The sequence below is a fragment of the Spea bombifrons genome, chromosome 1, assembly GCF_027358695.1.
Source record: "Spea bombifrons isolate aSpeBom1 chromosome 1, aSpeBom1.2.pri, whole genome shotgun sequence".
Taxonomy (NCBI): Eukaryota; Metazoa; Chordata; class Amphibia; order Anura; family Pelobatidae; genus Spea; species Spea bombifrons.
Window position 1 is genome coordinate 73,795,491 of NC_071087.1, and position 20,474 is coordinate 73,815,964.

Genomic DNA, 20,474 nt, shown 5'->3' on the forward strand with positions numbered 1-20,474 from the left:
CAGGGCAAATACCTAAATACGCTTTTTCCATTTGCACTGGTTCTATATTGTTTTTATAAACTGTGAAAACATTCCCTTTTTTCCCTATTATTCACCACATTTTGAGATATTTTTTATACTAAATGATGGTTTATATATGTAATTATTTCAAAAGAGAGCCCTACTTGTGATGAAAAAAACAATATATAATGTATGTGGGTGCATTAAATGAGTTATTATTTATTTTATTATTCAATCAAAGTTGAATAAAGTCATAGCAAAAAAGCACAAAAACTGCTCATTTAGTGCAAACATGGTAAAAAAAAAACCTCCCGGTCCTGAAGGGGTTAACCACTATAAGCATTTTATGTAATATAAAGATTGTCCTTTTTCCTATACATATGAATAGCTTCACTTATCATAAAAATACGGGTCTCCCTTGGCAAGTTGTAAGTAGTTTCTAGTGTTTACACCTAAATGTAATTATACCAAAACTAAGACAATAGTCCCAGCATCCCACAGACAAAATGTGTCCCGAACCTTTCGGTGAGGTAAGCTTTTGTGACCATTTTCTTTTTTTTGTTAATAAACCTCCCTAGATGAAGTCTAAGATAGTTCTCACCGAAATATAACTATAACAAATCTCCAAAGTTTCCCCCCTCCAATGCATAGACTTCTGGCTTTGAGAGAGTTAAAGTTGAGACTAAGCCAAAAGTGGGGACTCGAAACTTGCCAAGCGGTAGGGACAGCCTACTGGGCACATTTTATCACCTTCAGTTATTCTCTGTGAAAAAGAAAACAGTGGGGACAAAAAAATAAAAAAAAAAAAAAAAAAATAAAAAAAAAAAAAAAAAAAAAAGGGAGTTTTGCATGTATTAATTTATGCCGCTTTTCCTCGTTCCCTTTTACGTAACGCGATACAGAGCTGACCATAGCTCCTCCTATTGTGTTTGAGCGCCAACTTTGTCCAATTAGAATGAGGAATCAAGGGGAGAGTCTACAGTCGGGCAACAAACCGCGCGAATATAAGGAACGGTGTTGTATCGAGAGGAGCGCGTGAAGCTGTTAAACGGTTCCGTTTGAAGTTATTATCGGGGGGCGAACAGGAGTTTGACGTGTGCAGGGGATAAGTATTTTTAGGTTTTGGAAGCGGCCAGTTTTATTAATTACTTCTTTCCGAACAGGTAATGCGTCCAGATGCTTTTCTTTAGGAGATGCGTTTCATTTTGCGTACGCAACATGGCTTTACATTGATCCTTTTATGTACCGCCAGCTCTGACATGTGGATTCAGGTGCGGACCATGGATGGGCGGGAGACGCGCCGTATTGACTCGTTGTCCAAGTTGACCAAGCTGGAGGACTTAAGGCAGCGCATTCAGGAGGCGTTTGGGGTGGAGATGGAGAAGCAGCGTCTGTTTTACCGGGGGAAACAAGTGAGCGCACTCGTTCATTTAATATTGGGTTTTAAGCTTATGCAAGTGTGTTCTTGTACTCGTGGCCAGGCATTCATTAAAGGTAGACTTGTTTAATATTCAATCTTCAATACATCACTAAGCTTTAGTGATGGCGTGTTACGTATCTTAACGAACTGTAAAGTTTGTGCAAACGTTTTTATGCTTTAGGAATTTTGCGAACATGAGAAACTGCATTGTAGTGGCAGCAGATTTTATAGCATAACTTCGCGTTTGTCTATATAGAACCTTGCCTGCCACTTGCCCACCCGCCCCTGTCTAAATCCTTTTCCAAAGAACAAACATCAAGATTAGTCTGAATTACCCTTCTTTATGTGTCCATCAGCAAAAACTGACCCTTCTCTCAATGCAGATTGGGAGATGATTAATAAAGTAAAAGGGACCTAGGACAGACCCTTGAGGCACCTTACTTAATGCTTGTATACATGGATGAGAAACATCCATAAAAAAAATTCTGTATTTGGCTCTAACATTTGCTAAAATATAGCATGCAGACATGCTAAGCCTATATCTGTTAACTTGTAGAGTAACCTCTTATGTGGAACTGTATCAAATGCCTTAGCAAAGTCCAGATAAAATGCATATATGGCCAATGCTTAGATCTACTGTATTGGCTTGATTTATAGGCTGCACCCTTAATGTTTGGTGCTAATTTAAAGAAAAATGTATCCTTAAAGAAAAAAAACATGCACATCAGTGGAAAGGTAAAAGAGTATCTACTTCTATCTAATGAAGTTATAGTAGTTTTATCTAATGCACAGGAATACATGTACTTTAACACTTTTGGTATCTATAATGCATTTAGTTGAAAACCAAGACGTTTTAAGCCCCCCCCCCCCTTAATTCATAATGCACCTTATAGATATGCCACTTTGCCTCCCCCAGACTTACCTATTAATTCCTAGACTTGCTACCCGTGCTCCAGACTCCCTGGTGTCTAGTGGGGCTAGACAGTGGACGTCTGGGCGATGCGCATAGACAACCTATGGTGACAAAGGTCATGTCACGACATTGCTCTGTCATAGAAGCCCGGTTGAAGTAGCGGGCATCAGCGGCGGTTTCCTGCATGTGTCACGCAGACGTCCACCAGCTGCTAGAGAGGGTCCAGGTCTCCTGCAGAGCTGCGGGGCATCCACCTCTATGGCAGCCGGTGGACGTCCGCACATAGACAGCCTCTTCTGCTGGGGCTTGTATGATGGAACACCAGAAGGTAAAAAGTAGAGGGTGCGTTCACCTGCTGCCAGAGAGGAGGATCCAGGTCCCCTGTAGTGCTGCGGGGCATCTAGATCTTAACGCTGCTGCCTGGCTGCAACAGGGCTATATGAAAGAGGAAAAAAATAGAACACTTGGGAGTCCCTGCACTAAACCCAGATTATAGGCTGCACCCCCACTATAATCGGACCAGTACGGTATATTTTTTACAAACTTCATAGAATGCTGATAAGTTGGTTTGACAAGACCTGTCTTTCATACATCCATGTTGACTTACACTAGTTGGATTCTCGATCAAGATATGTTCTTGAATGTATACCCTTAGCAACCCTTCAAATTATTTCCCCACTACTGTTAAGCTTACTGGACTGCAATTGCCCTGTTGAGATTGTCATCTTTTATTTATTTTTATATGGGTACAACATCTGCCTTGTGCCAGTGTAATGGCACTATGCCTGAACTGAAAGACTCCCTAAAGATCGGTAATGGTTGGGCCAGAGCTAGGCTTAGCTCCTCAAGTACCCTTGGGTGTATACCATCCAGTCCAGGCGCCTTGTCTAACTTTACAGTATTTAATTGCTTGAGCACTTTTCTTGTTGTCCAATCCCATATTTGCTGTAATGGTTCCTTAAAACTAGTAAACTGGCTGTGTCATTGTTTCTTCCTTGGTATAAATAGGAGAGAAAAAATATTTAAGATGTCTGCTTTCTGTTCTCACTAACCAGGTTTCCTATTTCAGATAAAGGGCTAACATTCTCTACCGTTAACTCTTTCATTTACATAAAAATTTCTTGGATTAGTTTTATTCTCCTTAGCAACTAGCTTATCATTCTACAATTTAGCCATTTTAATCACCTTTTTTGCGTACTTTGTTGACATCTCTCTATGCCGAAAATGATGCTGCTGATCCCTTGCTTTTATGATACTTAACTGCCATTTTTTTAGTTCCTATTTCCTGTCTTACTTTTCTGGTAAGCCACATCGGTTTTGAATTGCCTTTGTACCCCCCCCATAGGTGTATATTAGGATGTATAATTTTGCAATATGTGCTTAAAGGTATTCCATTTGTCCTGAGAACAATTCATCCCAGTCTTTGCATAGTTGACCTTAGCCAATGAAAGTTTGCCCTTCTGAAATTGAGTTTTGGTAGAATAGTTACCCATTTGCTATTTTGGAATTAACCCCTTCAGTCCCCTATGGATGTACCAGTACGTCCTGCCCTTCTTGCAGGGACACATCGTTTGATAGCCTGGACTCCCTCCTGACAGCAGGAGGCAGCATCTCTGGCTTTCGGCTGTCTGCTCTCACGTAACAGCTTCCAGCACGAAAGCCGGAAAACTGTTACATTTTTAAATGATGATTGGGCAGTCACTGCTGAAGTCATCCAGAAGGTCATCTGAGGACAGGATATCCCCTGCAGGGTCACTAAAAAATCACTAAATTTTTTTTAAAAAAAGTGAGGTCACTGTGACATCCCTGGCATTAATAACATGTTCAAGAGGACCTCTAACCATTTTTTCAAATATATAAAAATGTATTGATTATAAGATGACCCCCCCCCTGTATTGAGTATAAGACGACCCTATGGGAAAATTTTACCAGTAAAAGATAATTCATGTAAACTTTTAACCTGCCCCCCCAGTTATGCACATATGCCCCCAGGCTTGTCACTCTGCCCCATGATATGCCTTTTAACCCTCTATATGCCACTGTGCCCCATGATATGCCTTATACCCTATATGACACTCTGGCTTTTAGGGGGTTAAAAGGCATTTCATAGAGCAATCTGCCTACAGAAATGCCTTATGCCCCCCATTGAACACCCCCCCCAAAAAAAAAAACTTACCGGTGCTTCTGACTCACGGTGTGTTGTCCGTGGCAGTGTGTAGACCTCTACACGCTGCCCTGGCTACACACCAGGGACTCGAAAGCACTGGTAAGTTGGGGACGGGGAGGATCCAGGTCCTCTGCAGCGTTGTGGGGGATCTGGATCTTAGTCTCATAGTCAGACCTATTTGAGGTCTGATTACAAGATGAGGGGTATTTTTTCAGAGCATTTGCTCCGAAAAAAGCTAGTCTTAAAATCAAGCAAATACTATGTATATATGTATGTGTGAGAAACCCTTACATCCAATTGCCCTAACACAATATCTACCCAGTATACCCCTACTGTCCCTGTTCACAAGCCGTGAAGCCATAAGCATAAATTATACAAATGTACACATTATTTATCTTCTATTTATATAGCACCAACAGTTTCTGCAGCAGTTAATGCAACACACAAATTCAAGGGGTATGACAAGATGAGAATTGACAGACTAAGACAAACCGATACATTAGGTGGAGCGAGCCGTGCTCGCAAGCTTACAATCTTGAGGGAATGGGGTGACAAACATAAGGCACAGAGAAAGGGTGAGGGGTAGTGTGGTGGCTGTGTCAATGACAGTGAAGTTCTAGCAGCTAAGATGGTATGCTTCTCTGAAGAAGTGGGTTTTGAGATGATCCTTAAATGTTGGGAGGGTGAAAGCTGAAGGTTCACTGGGAGTAGATTCCAGAGATATGGGGCAGCTCGAGTGAGATCTTGTAGACGGGAAGATGTGATAAGTGAGGAGAGCCTTAGCCCATGGGAAGAACGTAGGGATTTGGCAGGGGAGTATTTGCTTATGAGGGCTTATGTCAGTACCAGAATTATAAATTTGATTGTAAAGGTAATTGGGAGCCAGTGGAGGGCTTCAGAGTAGGGGAGCAGAAGAGGAGCGACGTGCAAGGAAGATAAGCCTAGCAGGGGCATTTAGGATCGACTGTAGAGGAGTCGGGACAGTGGAATGCCAATCAGAAGTGTTGCAGTAGTGGATATGGGAATTGATAAGTGAATGAACTAGGGCTGCAACAACTAATCGATAAAATTGTTGCCAACGAATTTCATTATCGATCAGCTGAATCGATTTTTATCTATTATAAAATGAGGGGTTTTTCAGAGCAAACGCTCTGAAAAATACCCCTCATTGTATAATCCGTTTAGTCTGACTCTCAGCAGCAGCTCCTACTTAAAAGTCCCTCCCTGTAATCACTGACAACTGGCCCCGCCCCTTCCTTCTCCCAGAAGGCCAGAACCACATGGCTGTGACACTCATCTGACTAAGTATAAAATTAATATTTGGGCTGCTGAAAGTTAGGGGAGGTGGGGGTTAATTTAGGGGCAGCTATGATTAATGGGGTGTTTAGGGTTAATTTAGAGGCAGTTATGGTTAATGGGGTGTTTAGGGTTAATCTGGGGGCAGCTGTGGTTAATGGGGTGTTTAGGGTTAATTTAGGAGCAGCTGTAGTTAATGGGGTGTTTAGGGTTAATTTGAGGCAGTTGTGGTTAATGGGGTATTTAGGGGCTGTTGTGGTTGATGGGATCTTTAGGGTTAATTTAGGGGTAGTTATGGTTAATGGGGTGTTTAGGGTTAATTTAATGATGAGGACTGAGGGTTAATTTAATTAATTTAATAAAGTTAATTTACGGTGCAGTTAGAGGTAAAGGGGGAGCAGACTAAGGGAAATCTAAATCCTGGGGGCAGTGAAGATTAACCCAGTACTTATTTATAAAAGTATGGTGTCAGTGTGCTGTGAACAGGTCTGACTCTTTGAGGGGACTATGAGATATCTGGGGAGGATGGAGTGACATATCTGGGGGTATAAGGCATATGTGGGGATGGCAGTGTGGCATGTCTGGGGAGGATGAAGTGTATCAGGCACAGTGGCATATGTGGGGGTAGAGTGGAGTGACGTCGGGGAGGCAGCGTGGCAAGCCTGGGCTCAAATGTGCATGAATTGGGGGGGCTGGTTGGGAAATAAAGACAAGAAATGCATTTTATCATTTTTTTTTATTTTGCTGTTTGTATTTAACATAATTTATTAAACTATTTTAAATAAATGTACATTCATTTTTTTTATCCAATTGATTGATCGAAAAAATAATCGGCCAACTAATCTATCATGAAAATAATCGTTAGTTGCAGCCCTTGAATGAACCAGAGGTTTTGTGGTTTACGAAGATTGTCAGTCTCAGCCTTCCTCAGGATTACAAGGGACCAGAGTTAGGGGAAAATCCCAATTATCTCCTATTCAAAGACTGATGTTTCTAGGGGTGATCTTGGATTCCAGAGCTCACATGGCTTTCCTTCCTTTGGAGAAATATTGAAACCTCTGAGATTCTGTCCTGCAAAGGAAGTCTGCGATCAGGAGCCTGATGTCCCTCCTAGGCCTAATGACCTCGGCTCTCCAAAAGAGTCTGCATCAGCCCTCTAGTACACTCGTCCTTCTGTTGGTGAAACAAAGAGGACAATCTGCTGAGAGGACAGTCATGGAAAATCCAATCTTTGAGGAACACATTGTACGAGGCCTGTGGTCCCCCTCAGGAGGCAAGTCCTCATATCCACCTCCTATATATGTTGGCAGTATGGAAAGCATTAGTACACTGGGGACCCCTCCTAGGGGACACAGCAGTTCATATCCTTTCAATGTCACAGTAGTGGTGTATATCAACAAACTGGAGGAACGAGGAGCTGGTATCGTTTTAGATCTTTCTCTCAAGATTTGTTGATGGGCCGAACGAAACCATTCTCACTCGTCCTCAGTACATGTCAAAGGTTCTACCAACATACAAGCAGATAATCCATGGAGATCTCCTGAAATAGACCTCATGGCATCAAGCACCAACAAGCAGGTAGAAACTTTCTCCCTTTCACCCAGGGGACATCCAAAGGGATGGACGCCCTGTCCCAGACATGGAATTTCAAGCTATCTTACATTCTCCACCAAGATAAGGGAGAATGCCTTCCTGGTCGAAGAGAGCTTGCTTTACAGACCTAATCCAACTGGCCTGCGGCAGCCCTTTCCATCTTCCCATTCGGCAGGACTTCTACTTCTGGACTTCTACAGCAGGACTTGTATATCACCCAAACCTGGATCTTTTAAGGCTTGCATCATGGCTTCTCACAGGAAGATCCTGCAATCCAAAATCCTGTCCTCGGCAATCATAGAAACCCTGATTGCCAGCAGAAAACACTCCTACTTCTAAATACCAGAAAATTTGGAGAACCTTCCTTTCTTCGTGTAAGGGCCACCTAACATCTCCTGCTGACAACCAGTTGTGGCTGCAGCATCTTCTCTGTTCCTGCGTCTCTTCTCAGGCGGCGCAGATGCTTCCGAGGTCAGGGCGGCTTGTACGCCATGGTGCGGCTGCACGGAGCTCCGTGACATCAGTCATGGCGGTTGTCTTGCTTCTGGTAGTGCGTTTCAAGCCTAGTTTCCACTGTTGCAGCTTGATTACAGTGATTTAAATGGATGGCTAAGTAGGTAACTTGTCTTCAGTTCATGCTGTTTTTGTAGGGTACTGTTGCATCCTGAATTAACATGTCTGCTCCTGATAATTCAGGAGGACAAACCTAAGAAGTCTTTATTGAAGACTAAGCATGCGCAATGCTCTGACTGTCAAAGCCTTGCAAGACTCCAGGAAGAAGATTTGCACCGCTTGCCTGAAGTCAGTTTGATGTGGCTGGAGGAAGAGTTTCTGGCCTTGCTCAGAGGTAGACGCAGTCTGCCTTCTGTCAAGCTGTCCCTGCGTCTTCCTGCCCTCACCTCCTGGCAGTGCAGGTTCCCACTCTCCTGGGTCACCAGCCCCAGTTTTTCAGAATTTTTATTACCTTGAAGTTGAAGAGGTTTCATCTGAAGAGGGTGAAATCTGGGAAGACAGTTAATTTATTTTCCTGGTAGTGGAGATTGATACCCTTATCTCTGCTATGAAGTCTGCTATGCATCTAGAGCAGACTGCTACCCAGAAGAGTGACACCCCCCTTCTTTCCCAGTTTTTCATGCATACAGCCTCCTGCCCGGTCTATCATCAAGCAGGAATGGCATCACCCAGAAAGAAGGGTTAACTTGTCTAGGCATGAGAAGTTTGTTCCCCCTTTGAGGACTTTGTTCTGTTACTCCTCTGGATACTGCTGTTATGAGACTTTCCAGAAGAACCACATTGCTGCTCCAGGATGGCTCACATTGTTCTGACCTTATGGAAAAGAAAGCTGAAGTAGCTATTAAGTCTTTTTGAGGCCTGTACTTCAGTGTTCAAGCCAGGAATTACCTCTGCCTCGGGGTCCAGAGAAGACTACAGGGGACAAGCACTGGGTGCCACAACAAAGACCTGCTTCCAGTCCTTTCAGCCATACTTCCCAGGCCAGTCCAGAGGCTAATGGTTCCATTTTCTTTCTCTCACTCTTCACGGGATCAAGGCTTCTGAGACAGACCCCCTTCTGAGAGGGGTAGAATTGACAGATTCTCCTAAACCCCCCCAAGTGCCTCAGGACCCCAAGAGCTCCACATGACACCCCCCATGACAGTTACTTGAGTCACTCGAAACCCCTGCGTGAGATGCATTGTAACCCACATATACCAGTTTCTTTTCAGACCTCCAGATCATTGCTTGGTTTCCCACCTCCCTCAAGACCAGGGCAAAGCAGGCCTTCCTGTTGCCTGCCATAAGTCAGTTTTCAGATCTACAGGCTCTGATTCCCGTCCCTTATTTGGAGCAAGGTCAGAGGGGATTTATTTTCTTCCTGGTGCCCAAAGCCCCATGAGGATTCTATTTTATAGACTTGTGCTTCCTGCACAGTCACCTCTGGTATGTCCAGTTCAAGATAGAAAAGATAAGATCTGCTCTAGACACCTTATGCCTCCAAAGTCATGGTCTCTAGGCCTGAAAGATGCATATCTTAATGTTCCCATCCATCTGTCATCAACAACTTCTACACATAGCCATTCCTCAGGGTTCGAGTATTCAGCATTTCCAGTTTCAGGCCCTTCCATCTGGTCTGTCAGCTGATCCAAGAGTCTTCACAAAACTCCTGGCAGTAGTGGCAGCTCATTTCAGACTTCAGGGGATTTCAGTCACTTGCCTTTTACCTGGACAACTGGCTTATCCATGCCAGTTTGGCTCCTGTTCTACAGTCTCACCTTTCCAGAGTAGTCAACACCTTGCAGGAGCTCTGTTTGATTCTGAATTGAGACAAGTTCAGCACCATTCCCTCTCCGCAGACTCTGTTCCTGGGCCTATGTCTGGATTCTCACTCAGGGAAGGCCTTCCAAGATCAATGGTATTTGTTCACTGGTTTGCCATCTTCTCTGCGCGCAGAAGCTCCATAAGGATGTGTATGTCACTGCTGGGCTGGATGGCCTCCACAAGGTACGCGGTTCCTTGGGCTCTGGCCCGCATGAGGATTCTCCAGAACTTTCTTCTGCATAATTTGAACGGGAACCTGCTTGCTCTGGACAGGCTTGTCAGTCTCATGTCAGAGCATCTCTCACCCGGCGGCTTCAAAGGGACACCCTAGCTGCAGGGAGAATGTGGTCCTTATCAGCTAAAGAACTCCTAACCACCAGTGCCAGCATCAGAGGATGGGTGGCCACGTATGAAGACATTTGTTCAAGGGCTCTGGTCTCCTGCTGTTCAACTACTTATCTTCAACTGCCTGTAGTTGCTTGAGGTGGAAAATGCACAGCATCTTTGGTAAGCGCTGCTGTAAGGCAAGAACTTTCTGCTACACTCCGACAACCAGGCGGTTGTCGCATATATCAACAGGCAAGGAGGTACCAGGAGCCCTGGTCTACTGCTCATGCTTCTCAGGATCTCATTCTGGGCGGAGGCCCCTTTCTATTACACTGACAACAGTTCACCTCAGGGACGTTTAACACTCAGGTGGATTTCCTGAGCGGAGCGTCTGTCTGGCGTGGGTACTGAATCCTGCAGCCTGGAGAATCACCCCCTTATACATTTGCTCCAGCTGTTTGATTTGCATGGTGTTCAAAGTCCTGTCCATGCATGTGATATGCTTATTGCCAGTAAGCTCCAGTGGCTGCTCAGAACGCAGTGGACGGGCTCATGCATGTGTACATTGGTTTTAAGTAGCCAATCCATAGCAAGATTTGCTTAATGATGGAGTAGGTGAATTCAGAGAAGTGTGCCCTCTTTAAAGGGCATTTTACACTTAGGGCTGCAACTAACAATCGATTCATTGGCCCCTTTTTTTTTTTTTTTTTCTTAAATTTACGCTTTCATCTCTCACAATGGCTTTTCTCTATTCACCTTGTTTTACTGACAATAATAATAAAAGCTACAAGAACCCAGTGTTTCTCAAACTAAGTTATTAGTAAATATTAATTCAGATGTTAACTATTTTTCATATTTAAAAAAACTATGAAAAAAGCCTTGTTTATATTCTATTTACCAAACTGCCCCAGTTATGCCCATCTGACCCCCAGCTTGCCACTCTGCCTCAGATATGCCTTATACCTCCTATATGCCAGAGATTCCACTGTGCCCCCAGTATGCCTCATACTCCTTATATGCCAGTGATATGCCACTGTGATCCCTGATATGCCTTATAACTTCCAATATGCCACTGTGTACCCTGATATGCCACTCCACCCCCTCATAAATGCCCTGCACCACCCTGAAGATCATTATACTCCAATTCACCACTCTGCCTCCCCCAGATATGCCACTCTGAAATTCATTATACACCACTCTAACTCCCCCAGATGTTACACTGTCTCCCTGAAATTCATTATCTCCCCCTATACACCACTCTGCTACCCTGAAATTCATTATCCCCTCCCCTCCCATACACCACTCCTGCCTCCTGTCGGCAACAGAGGTTCACAAGACACCAGGGAGTCAGGTAGAGAGGCAGAGGGGTGTATAGGAGGGGGAGGAGGCAGTGATGTATGGGAGGGTGGCTCATACACCGCTCTGCCTCTCTCCTGACTCCCTGGTGTTCTGTGAGCCTCCGTTGCTGACAGGCACTTTCACTGTCAGCAACGGCGCTGCAGCGTAGAAGACCCAGCGGAAGTGGAGGGGAGAGACGGAAGTTGTCTGTGCATATTGCACGGACACCTGATGGTGAGGGGATCTGGATTCCAGTGCTATAATCCGATCTCTGTTTTGAGGTCGAATTATATAAGGAGAGTTTTTCAGAGCACTTGCTCTGGGGGGAAAAAACCTTTTTAATAGATAAAAATCTATTCGATTAATCAATAATGAAAATTGTAGTCAATGATTTTCATTATCTATTGATTTTGATTAGTTGTAGCCCTACTTATATGAATTGCACTGCTGTCACACCTGGCATTTTATTAATATATCTGGTTTAACTACCAATATCCTTCTCAATGTCCTATGGCCACCCATATCAAAATGAATTAGCAGTATGGGGAGCACCTTTAACCAATGTCCATATTTGGGCTGTTGATGATAAAGGATGTCTGTCTGTTTTTATATATATATATATCACACACTGGAAATCTGTTTAATTCGTATTGGTCCTTTTTTACAGTGTTGGTAATTTTTTTAAAAGGCTTTACGTAGCTGCAGCTCTTGCTGCAGGCACATGTGGACACTTCCCCCTCATTTGCGCTGTTCTACCTGCTAACTTCTATCGATGCATTCTGTGTCACTAAAAATCCACCCAAGGACAGACTGACCAGTCCAACTTGCCAAGAAAGCACTCCCCATTGACTTCAGTTTGAGTGCTTTCACTGATGAAAATAACTAAGCTATGCATTCTTTGAGGCAGTGACTGATCCATGTGTTTGGAACCTCAGTATGCTAAAACTTCTCAGCTTGGTCTAAGGGAGTATTCCTAGGCTTAATTCTGATGGTGCTTAAGGCTATTTCGTTTATTTAATTTACTTCATATAAATGTTTCATTTCACTAGTGTGGTTATTAGAAAATGGGACACTGGGTACTTCGAGATTTACATGCTTATTATGGCTACTTGTGCATTCAATGTTTTGTTTAACTTTCATTGTTTATAATTCAACAAAATATATATTTTCCTTTAACAGATGGAAGATGGACACACACTGTTTGATTATAGTGTTGGGCTGAATGACATTGTTCAGTTGATGGTGCGCCAGGTTTCAGTTCCACCTCTTACAAAGGAGAGAGAGGGGGATCTCTCAGATACTGATTCTGGTTGTGGTTCAAGCCATAGTGATTCTGATAAAAATTCCAGCAATGGGGAAAGTACAATGAATCTTCAATCTCAGTCAACTGCCTCTGAAGGAATAGGCCTCTACAAGGTATGTGTTAGCAATACAACACTCTAAACAAGTCATTATTTCAGATAATTAACTCTTATCACTCATCACTTTACAGATCGGTGACCTTGTTGATGCTCGTGACCTAAACATGGGTGCATGGTTTGAGGCTCAAGTGGTAAATGTGACCAGAGGAGTGGCGCAGAATGGTACTCTGTCAGATGGAACAGATGCTCCTGATGTTGTTTACCATGTGAAATATGAGGAGTGAGTATTATACAAAACGTGTTTGGTGTAAAACTGCAGGCATTTCAAGTATCTTATGGACGAATTAAAATTTGCATCTTATACAGCAACTCTTTGCAGCCTACCCTTTTATTGGTACCACTGTCTTCTCGGTACATGTTTAGGATGGCATTATGTCAACTTCCTTCACTGTAGTAAGCTCTACCACTTCTAGTGGAAGGCTATTCCAGGCACCCTTTATTTATTTTATATAGCACCATCAAATCCCATAGCGCTGTACAGTGGGTAGATGGGACATAAATAGTATAACATAACAAATTGACTTGGACAACAGGTTAGGAGGGCCCTGCTCAAACGAGCTTACAATCTAGAGGATTTCCCTTTGTTTCGATCATATCCTCCAACACATTTTCCTCAAAGTGATACATGTTTTGTTTTTTTTGTTAATTCTCCGTTTATTGAAGAACAACAAGACAGTACACAACGACACAGCAATAGTAAGGCACATGGAAGGTAGGCACTGAGCACCACAATAAGAGCAACAAGCGCCCGCACAGATACAATCTGAAAGGGTATCACGACAAAGTGCCCGACAATAGATGGATACAGTTACATACAAAAGCAGTTAGAGTTGTGTAAAAGTGATACATGTTAAAATCCTTTTAACCGTTCCATGAAGCAGTTTAGGAGCCCTTCTCTGAACTTTTGTTGAAATATTCTATACTCTGCCCTTAATGTTTCTATGCTCAAGGTGTGTTATCTTGCATTTCTACACATTAAATCAGAGTTGCCACAGCTCTGACCATTTTTCTAGTTCATTGAAATAATTTGCCTTCTGGAATATCCCTTCTAGAACATCAACCCTGTTGCAAATTGTCAGCAAAGACAAACCCTACCGTCAAGACCTTCTTCTGCAATATCTCTAATAAAAATTCTTTTCTAGGATAGTATGGTACTATTAACTGAATTGTGAAGTGGTTATGATGCCTAAGTTGGTAGGATATATGACTGTGGTTCCATAAACAATGTACAGCCAGTGTATTGTAGGTACCAGCTTTTATGGCCTCCTCAGGCAGTGCTTGCCGAAAGATATGGACCCTAGCGGTTTGTATGAAACATTGCCTTGTGTAATCTCTAAAACCTCAATGTGTAACCAGTGGCATTCCCTTTTCAGCTATCCAGAGAATGGTATTGTTCAGCTGAGTAGCAGGGATGTCAGAGCACGTGCACGAACTCTCATAAAATGGCATGAGTTGTCAGTGGGGCAGGTTGTAATGGTAAACTATAATCCGGACGAGCCTAAGGAAAGAGGATACTGGTATGATGCAGAAATTCTGAAAAAGAGAGAGACCAGAACAATAAAAGAGATTTATGCGAAGGTCCTTCTGGGGTAAGCACCAATATACTATCGTAGAAGGGTTTTTTTATGTTCATAATGAAATTTGGTGACTGTAAATGTCCACTTCAAGAGAGGGTTTGGTGTCTGAGGCCAATATTTATTTTTTTTAGAGATGCCGGGGACTCTTTGAATGACTGCAGAGTTTTGTGTGTTGATGAAATTTACAAGATTGAACAAAATGGGAGTTCAGCACCTTGTACTTCTGAGAGTCCACAAAAAAGTAAGTGTAAGAACTCTATATAGGATAACTGTTAGCTTTGTTTCTTGGGAGTCTGCAAATCTTGGCTTTCTGATGAAGCGCTTTTAGTAAATATACATTTCGATGCATATCTGTCTTAGGAAGAAATGGCCCAGAGTGCAAGGACTGCAAGGATGATCCAAAGAAAACCTGTCGCATGTGTGCATGCCACATTTGTGGTGGTAAACAGGACCCTGAGAAACAGCTGCTTTGTGATGAATGTGATATGGCGTTTCACATCTACTGTCTCAGTCCTCCTCTTTCCAGCATCCCCCAGGATGAAGACTGGTACTTACAGTTAGTCCTCATAAAGTGGCACCAACATTTATGTTGTGAACACGTCATTTTTTAAATTTGCTTTTTTTTTTTTTAGGTATTGCCCAGACTGTAGAAATGATGCTAGTGAAGTGGTTCTGGCAGGGGAAAAGTTAAAGGAAAGCAAGAAAAAAGCAAAAATGGCATCTGCTAGCTCTGCGTCTCAACGAGACTGGGGCAAAGTGAGTTACAAAAAATCTGTTACCTTCGTATAGCAGTGATTTAGTGTTGCGTGTTAATAGTCCATAGCTACTGGAGACAGAATTGGTAATTAGTACTAAACATGATGCATGCATAATCACCACATAAAGTTTGGATCTATGTAAACTTTTTGCAGGGAATGGCATGTGTAGGCCGGACACGGGAGTGCACGATTGTTCCATCAAATCATTATGGCCCTATACCTGGTGTACCAGTTGGGACTATGTGGAAATTCAGAGTTCAGGTAAATGCCTCATGCCCACCAGAACACCCCACCGCTTTTTTGTTTTTTTTAAATGAGGTGACTTGTTTTCAGGGTGCTCCCTGGGATTAAAGTGCCATTAAAATACCAGTTTATCTAGTTGATGTGATTGCTTTGACATTACTCTTAACGTAAGGGGATTACCTTCTTGTAAGCAAAGATCTTGGGCAGAACTCGTGTTGCCTGCCAGTCTCCCCTTCTGTGTCATGAGGGGTTCATCTGTCCCAGCAAGACTATTGTGCTGAGGGAGTTGATGCTGACATGAAATGGGTGCCTAAACTTCATTTTGGCAAGCCAGTTGGTTTCATTGTAACCTTGTGCTTAACTTGGGATCAGTTGGCACATATGACTTCCCTGAGATTTTCCTGCTGATGTGGGGGGGATATACCAATTAGTACTCTTGTACTATTTTTTTTTTTTTTTTTTTTTTTTTTTTTTTTGTCTAGGTGAGCGAATCTGGTGTGCACAGACCCCATGTAGCTGGAATCCATGGTCGAAGCAATGATGGTTCATATTCTCTAGTTCTAGCAGGAGGTTATGAGGATGATGTGGTGAGTAATCTATTCTGAGGTGTTTACATCCTCTTGTTCCTCGTCTTGGGGTGAAAATACTCCAAAATAAATATATATCTCTATCAAGATATTAGTCTTTACTTCTGTTTCCTTGTAACTTCTGGTAGGAACCTAATCTTCCTAAAAAGACTACTGCCGAATCTAAGCACCCAGTAATTGCAAAGCTACTTAATCTAACGCCAGCAGTAAATTTATATAAAGATTATAATGGGCTGACATCTGAATTAAGGGGCTGTATGCATGCTGAACAAGCACCATGGTGAATACCACTCCATGTGGGCTCTGAAGCAGGGCCTCTTTCTACTGGGTTTACTTGTGTGAATCTTTGTTCATCAGGTTCTGACCACAAAGTTTCTAGTCTAATCCATGTCACTGAAACATCTACTCTACTCCAATTTGGTATATAACTATATTTGATGCTGCTGATCCAAGTCAGTTTTTTCCCCATTTCATTAAAAGGAACTTATACTGTGAAACTATAATGTAACCGCCTGAATCTGTCAATTACTGTGCAAATGTACAATACCTTTTTAGGTTTCTTCAGGACAAATGTTAGTTGTAAATTCTATTAAATCATTAATCATAACTGCTTTTTTAAATTCTAGGATAATGGGAACGAGTTCACCTACACTGGTAGTGGTGGTCGTGACCTTTCTGGTAACAAGCGTACAGCAGAGCAGTCATGTGATCAGAAACTGTCAAACATGAATAGGTATCGGACATTTATTTTACTTAACAGAGCTTTAGGAATGCCTTATTCTGAGGTTTGTTTTGTTGCCCCCCCCCCTCACACTTTGGTGTTCTGGAAGGATTTTAAACTTGTATGCTTTGTATGGCAGAGCTCTGGCACTGAACTGTAGTGCTCCTATTAATGACAAAACTGGCTCAGTTGCAAAGGACTGGAAAGCAGGCAAGCCAGTACGTGTGGTGCGGAGTTCTAAAGGGAGAAAACACAGCAAATATGCCCCAGAAGATGGAAACCGCTATGATGGAATCTACAAGGTAAGAAGTCCAGGGATACTAAAGTAATCTGTCACTTATCAATGCTAGATCTGAAATGGTTTACCCTTTTGTAGGTAGTAAAGTACTGGCCTGAGAAAGGGAAGTCTGGGTTTCTTGTTTGGCGGTACCTGCTTCGGAGAGATGATGAAGAACCTGCCCCATGGAGCAAGGAGGGCAAAGAGCGAATAAAAAAACTTGGTCTTTCTATGCAAGTATGTGTAGCATACTGTCTACATTAACACATGACTGGAATTTCACACACGACAATTTTTTTTTGTCCTGTATCCCATTTGCTTTAGGCTTTATGCGTTATAAGTCCTGTTTAGGTCATACTACTGGGTGTGGCACAGCTTAAAGACATTTGTTTAGCAAATGCTCCTGTCGGTAAACTTGAAGAGTTTTGCTTTCCCCAGAAGTAAAATGTCTAAGCACTAGTACTCAAATCCGTTATACTGATGACTTGGTGAGTTGCGGTATTTTGCAGCTTTCGTTTGTTAAAAACAAAAATTTCTTTGCACTATAGTATCCTGAGGGCTATTTGGAGTCGGTGGCAAACAAGGAGAGGGAAAAAGAAAACAAAAGAACAGGTGATGAAGAGTTAGAAACGCCAAGCAAAGGGAAGAGGAAGAGGAAGTCCGGTAAATTTATTACTGATTCCTTAAATGTCTAAGAGGCGCACTACTCCAGTTTCCTACAGACTGTTCTTTTGAGGGTTGTTTCCTCCCCATTCTAGCTAGAGTACAAGCAATCTCAATGCAACAATACTTGTCTTCAACATGCAATGCCTGCCTTGTTTCCAGCACTGGTAGACTGACATTGCGTACCCTGTTTAGTTTCACAGCCAGGACTTTATTTAAAAATTCTCTTTTCTTTACCTTTGTTTCCAGGTGATGGTGAGCTTCTTGAAGTACTCACAGCAACTCCAAAGAAAGTGAAAGTGGAATTATATAAACTTACTCAGGAGCAGAAAGCCCTTATCAAAGAGGATACATTAAATGCAAAATTGTGGAATGATGTTATGCCATTTCTGAAAGAGGGGCCTGTAAGTTTTTTTTTTATTTATTTTTTTTTTTTTTTATTTTTTTTTTTGTTAAGCAGTTGAAGTTTGGGTGCTTGACCCTACTAGCAATTTTGCAAAAGATTGCATAATTTGTAACTGTCAATATGACAACAGCTCACTCTTGTAAATCTGAATATAAGATGGAATTAGGTTATATGTAATGTATATTTCCTCAGAAATTCCTGACTAAGGTGGAGGAAACCTTTATGTGTATTTGCTGCCAGGAACTTGTGTATGAACCAACCACAACTGAATGCCTTCATAATATCTGCAAGGTAAGATTGATATTTCTACATGTTTTCTACATGTTTACTACACACTAAAGGGAGACCTGTGGTCCTATGTATCTGACAGCTTGCAGTAACTATCTTTTTATAGTGTGCATTCAGGAGTGCAAAGTTCTGTCACTTCTTCTCTTATTGGAAAGGCTGGGGTCAGCAGGAGATAGTATCAATAGCTTACTGCTGTTTACATTGGAATAATGGAGAATGGTCAAAAAAATGGGCATTCTCTTCCGGCAATGTCTGCTTACACAGCCGAAAAAAGATAAAGGCAAAAATGTTCCCAGTGGGTGTGACCTCTGAGCTCCCTTCATGGCCGAGGCTGTTAACATTTCTGCATTTTTATGGTTGATGTTGGACAATAAGTAAAAGCAGGTTTTTTTTTTTGCTGATTAATAACTGTTTACTCTTTCATCAGGTCATTCTGCCCCATGTGCTATTTGGGAGGTGATTTGAAGCTGACCAATTCAGTGTACTAATAAAACCATATATTTTTGTGAACTAGACACCTCAGGTTATCAAATAACTGGTATTTTAACTTTCCATGCACTAATTCTACCAATGATGGCTGTATTAGTGCATTGAAAGTGTCAAAATACCATTTTGTTAAACTGAAAAGTCAGCCCGATATTAACCTTTTCTGTAAAACATTCAGTTTTAGATATAGATATAATTTACATAACCGGGGAGTGCTGTAGAGTGCAAGGTATTAACATTTCATATAGACCTAGATATGATGGATTTTGTATATATTGCATTTTACAATCGGGGAATCCTATGGGGAGTGCTGTGACAGCATAGGGCTGTAGCATACACTCATACAGACTGATTGCGCCTACATTGACTTACAGAAATCGGGTCCATTTCACATTCCCTAGCGTCAGTAACTACTTTGCCGGAAGAAAATGCCTGAACAGAAGTTTATTTAAATCCCTGTAGAATAGTGGCCCTCAAATTTTTGTCCCCAGCTGTCAGAGGGGAGAATAGGTTGTTAGGTTTGACCGCCGTGGTTAACAACCAGATGTAACCCTGCTGGTGCCAAAACTCCATGACTCTTAAGGGGTAAAAGCATGTGACTATTCTCTATTGGACTACTTCCATGGGGTTTAAGTGTGAGTGCTAAAACTTCTAATGGTTAATTTTAATTCATATAAATATATATTTAAATTTGTGTGTGATATGAAATGTCCTCTGATCCCTGGCACTCATGTTTATCCAGGCTGATGCATCATGATGCATTAGAAACAAGGACAACTTAACAAGTCAAATTCCTTAAGTGATGGCTCAGTGTGTATGTATCTAAAAAAAAATTTTCTTCTCCCCCCCCCCCTTCCTCTACACCTTGCAAATCAACCTCCCTTCCCCAGGGGTGTCTTGACCGTTCTTTTAAAGCATCTGTGCACACTTGCCCAGCCTGCCGACATGACCTGGGAAAAAACTACTCCATGAATGTCAACAAACCACTTCAAGCCGTCCTTCGCCAACTGTTTCCAGGGTATGAAAGTGGACGGTGATGAGTACTGCTAAGTCGCCTGATTTGGATATCTACTTAGCTATATGGGGCCATACTTATGTCACCCTGATATCACAAAGTATGTAGCCTCTTTTTAATGCAGAGATCTTAGTATGAAACTATTTTTGTAATGGTTACAAAAAACAATTTCCTGCAGTCAGAATCGTGCTTAGCTGTGTGCCCAGGTATATATTTCTACCTCAGTCTGACCCAGATGTCTTAATACTGCATGTGGTTTTGGAGCAGGTGGCATATCTTTGCTCTGAAATAAACTGCAACCTTGTGCACTGGTGTAAAATTTTACAAGCTAAGTCTACAGCCATTTTTCAAATGAATTTTTTTTTTTTAAACTTGTGTTCAGTATAAAGCTGATGCAATCTGCAGATTCATATTGTCAATTGTCTTTTTAATCTAAACCTCCTTGTTGCAGCAGAAAAAATCTTTAACTGAGTATTTTGTTAAACTAGCTTTGAAAGTCTCAATAAATTTTTTTTTTAAACCTTATGGCTTTGTAATACTTATCCTTGCTCTTAACCCCCTCGAAAGCGGGACGTACCTACTATGCCATGGATACATGGTAGCTGCAGAGCGGGACATACCAGGTATGTCATTCCCCCCCCCCTCCTGAAATGCCTTATACC

The 20,474-nt window shown here is 42.1% G+C and overlaps 1 protein-coding gene across 1 annotated transcript; it reads left to right on the plus strand.

Moving 5' to 3' along the window:
• Positions 1 to 1,002: 1,002 nt before the first annotated feature.
• On the plus strand, positions 1,003 to 20,218 carry UHRF1 (ubiquitin like with PHD and ring finger domains 1). The gene is made up of 17 exons (XM_053463596.1): positions 1,003 to 1,163; positions 1,253 to 1,412; positions 12,550 to 12,786; positions 12,863 to 13,011; positions 14,165 to 14,380; positions 14,500 to 14,609; positions 14,729 to 14,915; positions 15,001 to 15,124; positions 15,280 to 15,387; positions 15,852 to 15,956; positions 16,583 to 16,689; positions 16,817 to 16,979; positions 17,054 to 17,191; positions 17,503 to 17,617; positions 17,867 to 18,021; positions 18,216 to 18,314; positions 19,688 to 20,218. Exons 2-17 carry the CDS (start codon positions 1,260 to 1,262, stop codon positions 19,832 to 19,834), a joined length of 2,313 nt encoding a protein of 770 aa, XP_053319571.1. The 5' UTR covers positions 1,003 to 1,163; positions 1,253 to 1,259; the 3' UTR covers positions 19,835 to 20,218.
• The last annotated feature ends 256 nt before the right edge of the window (positions 20,219 to 20,474 follow it).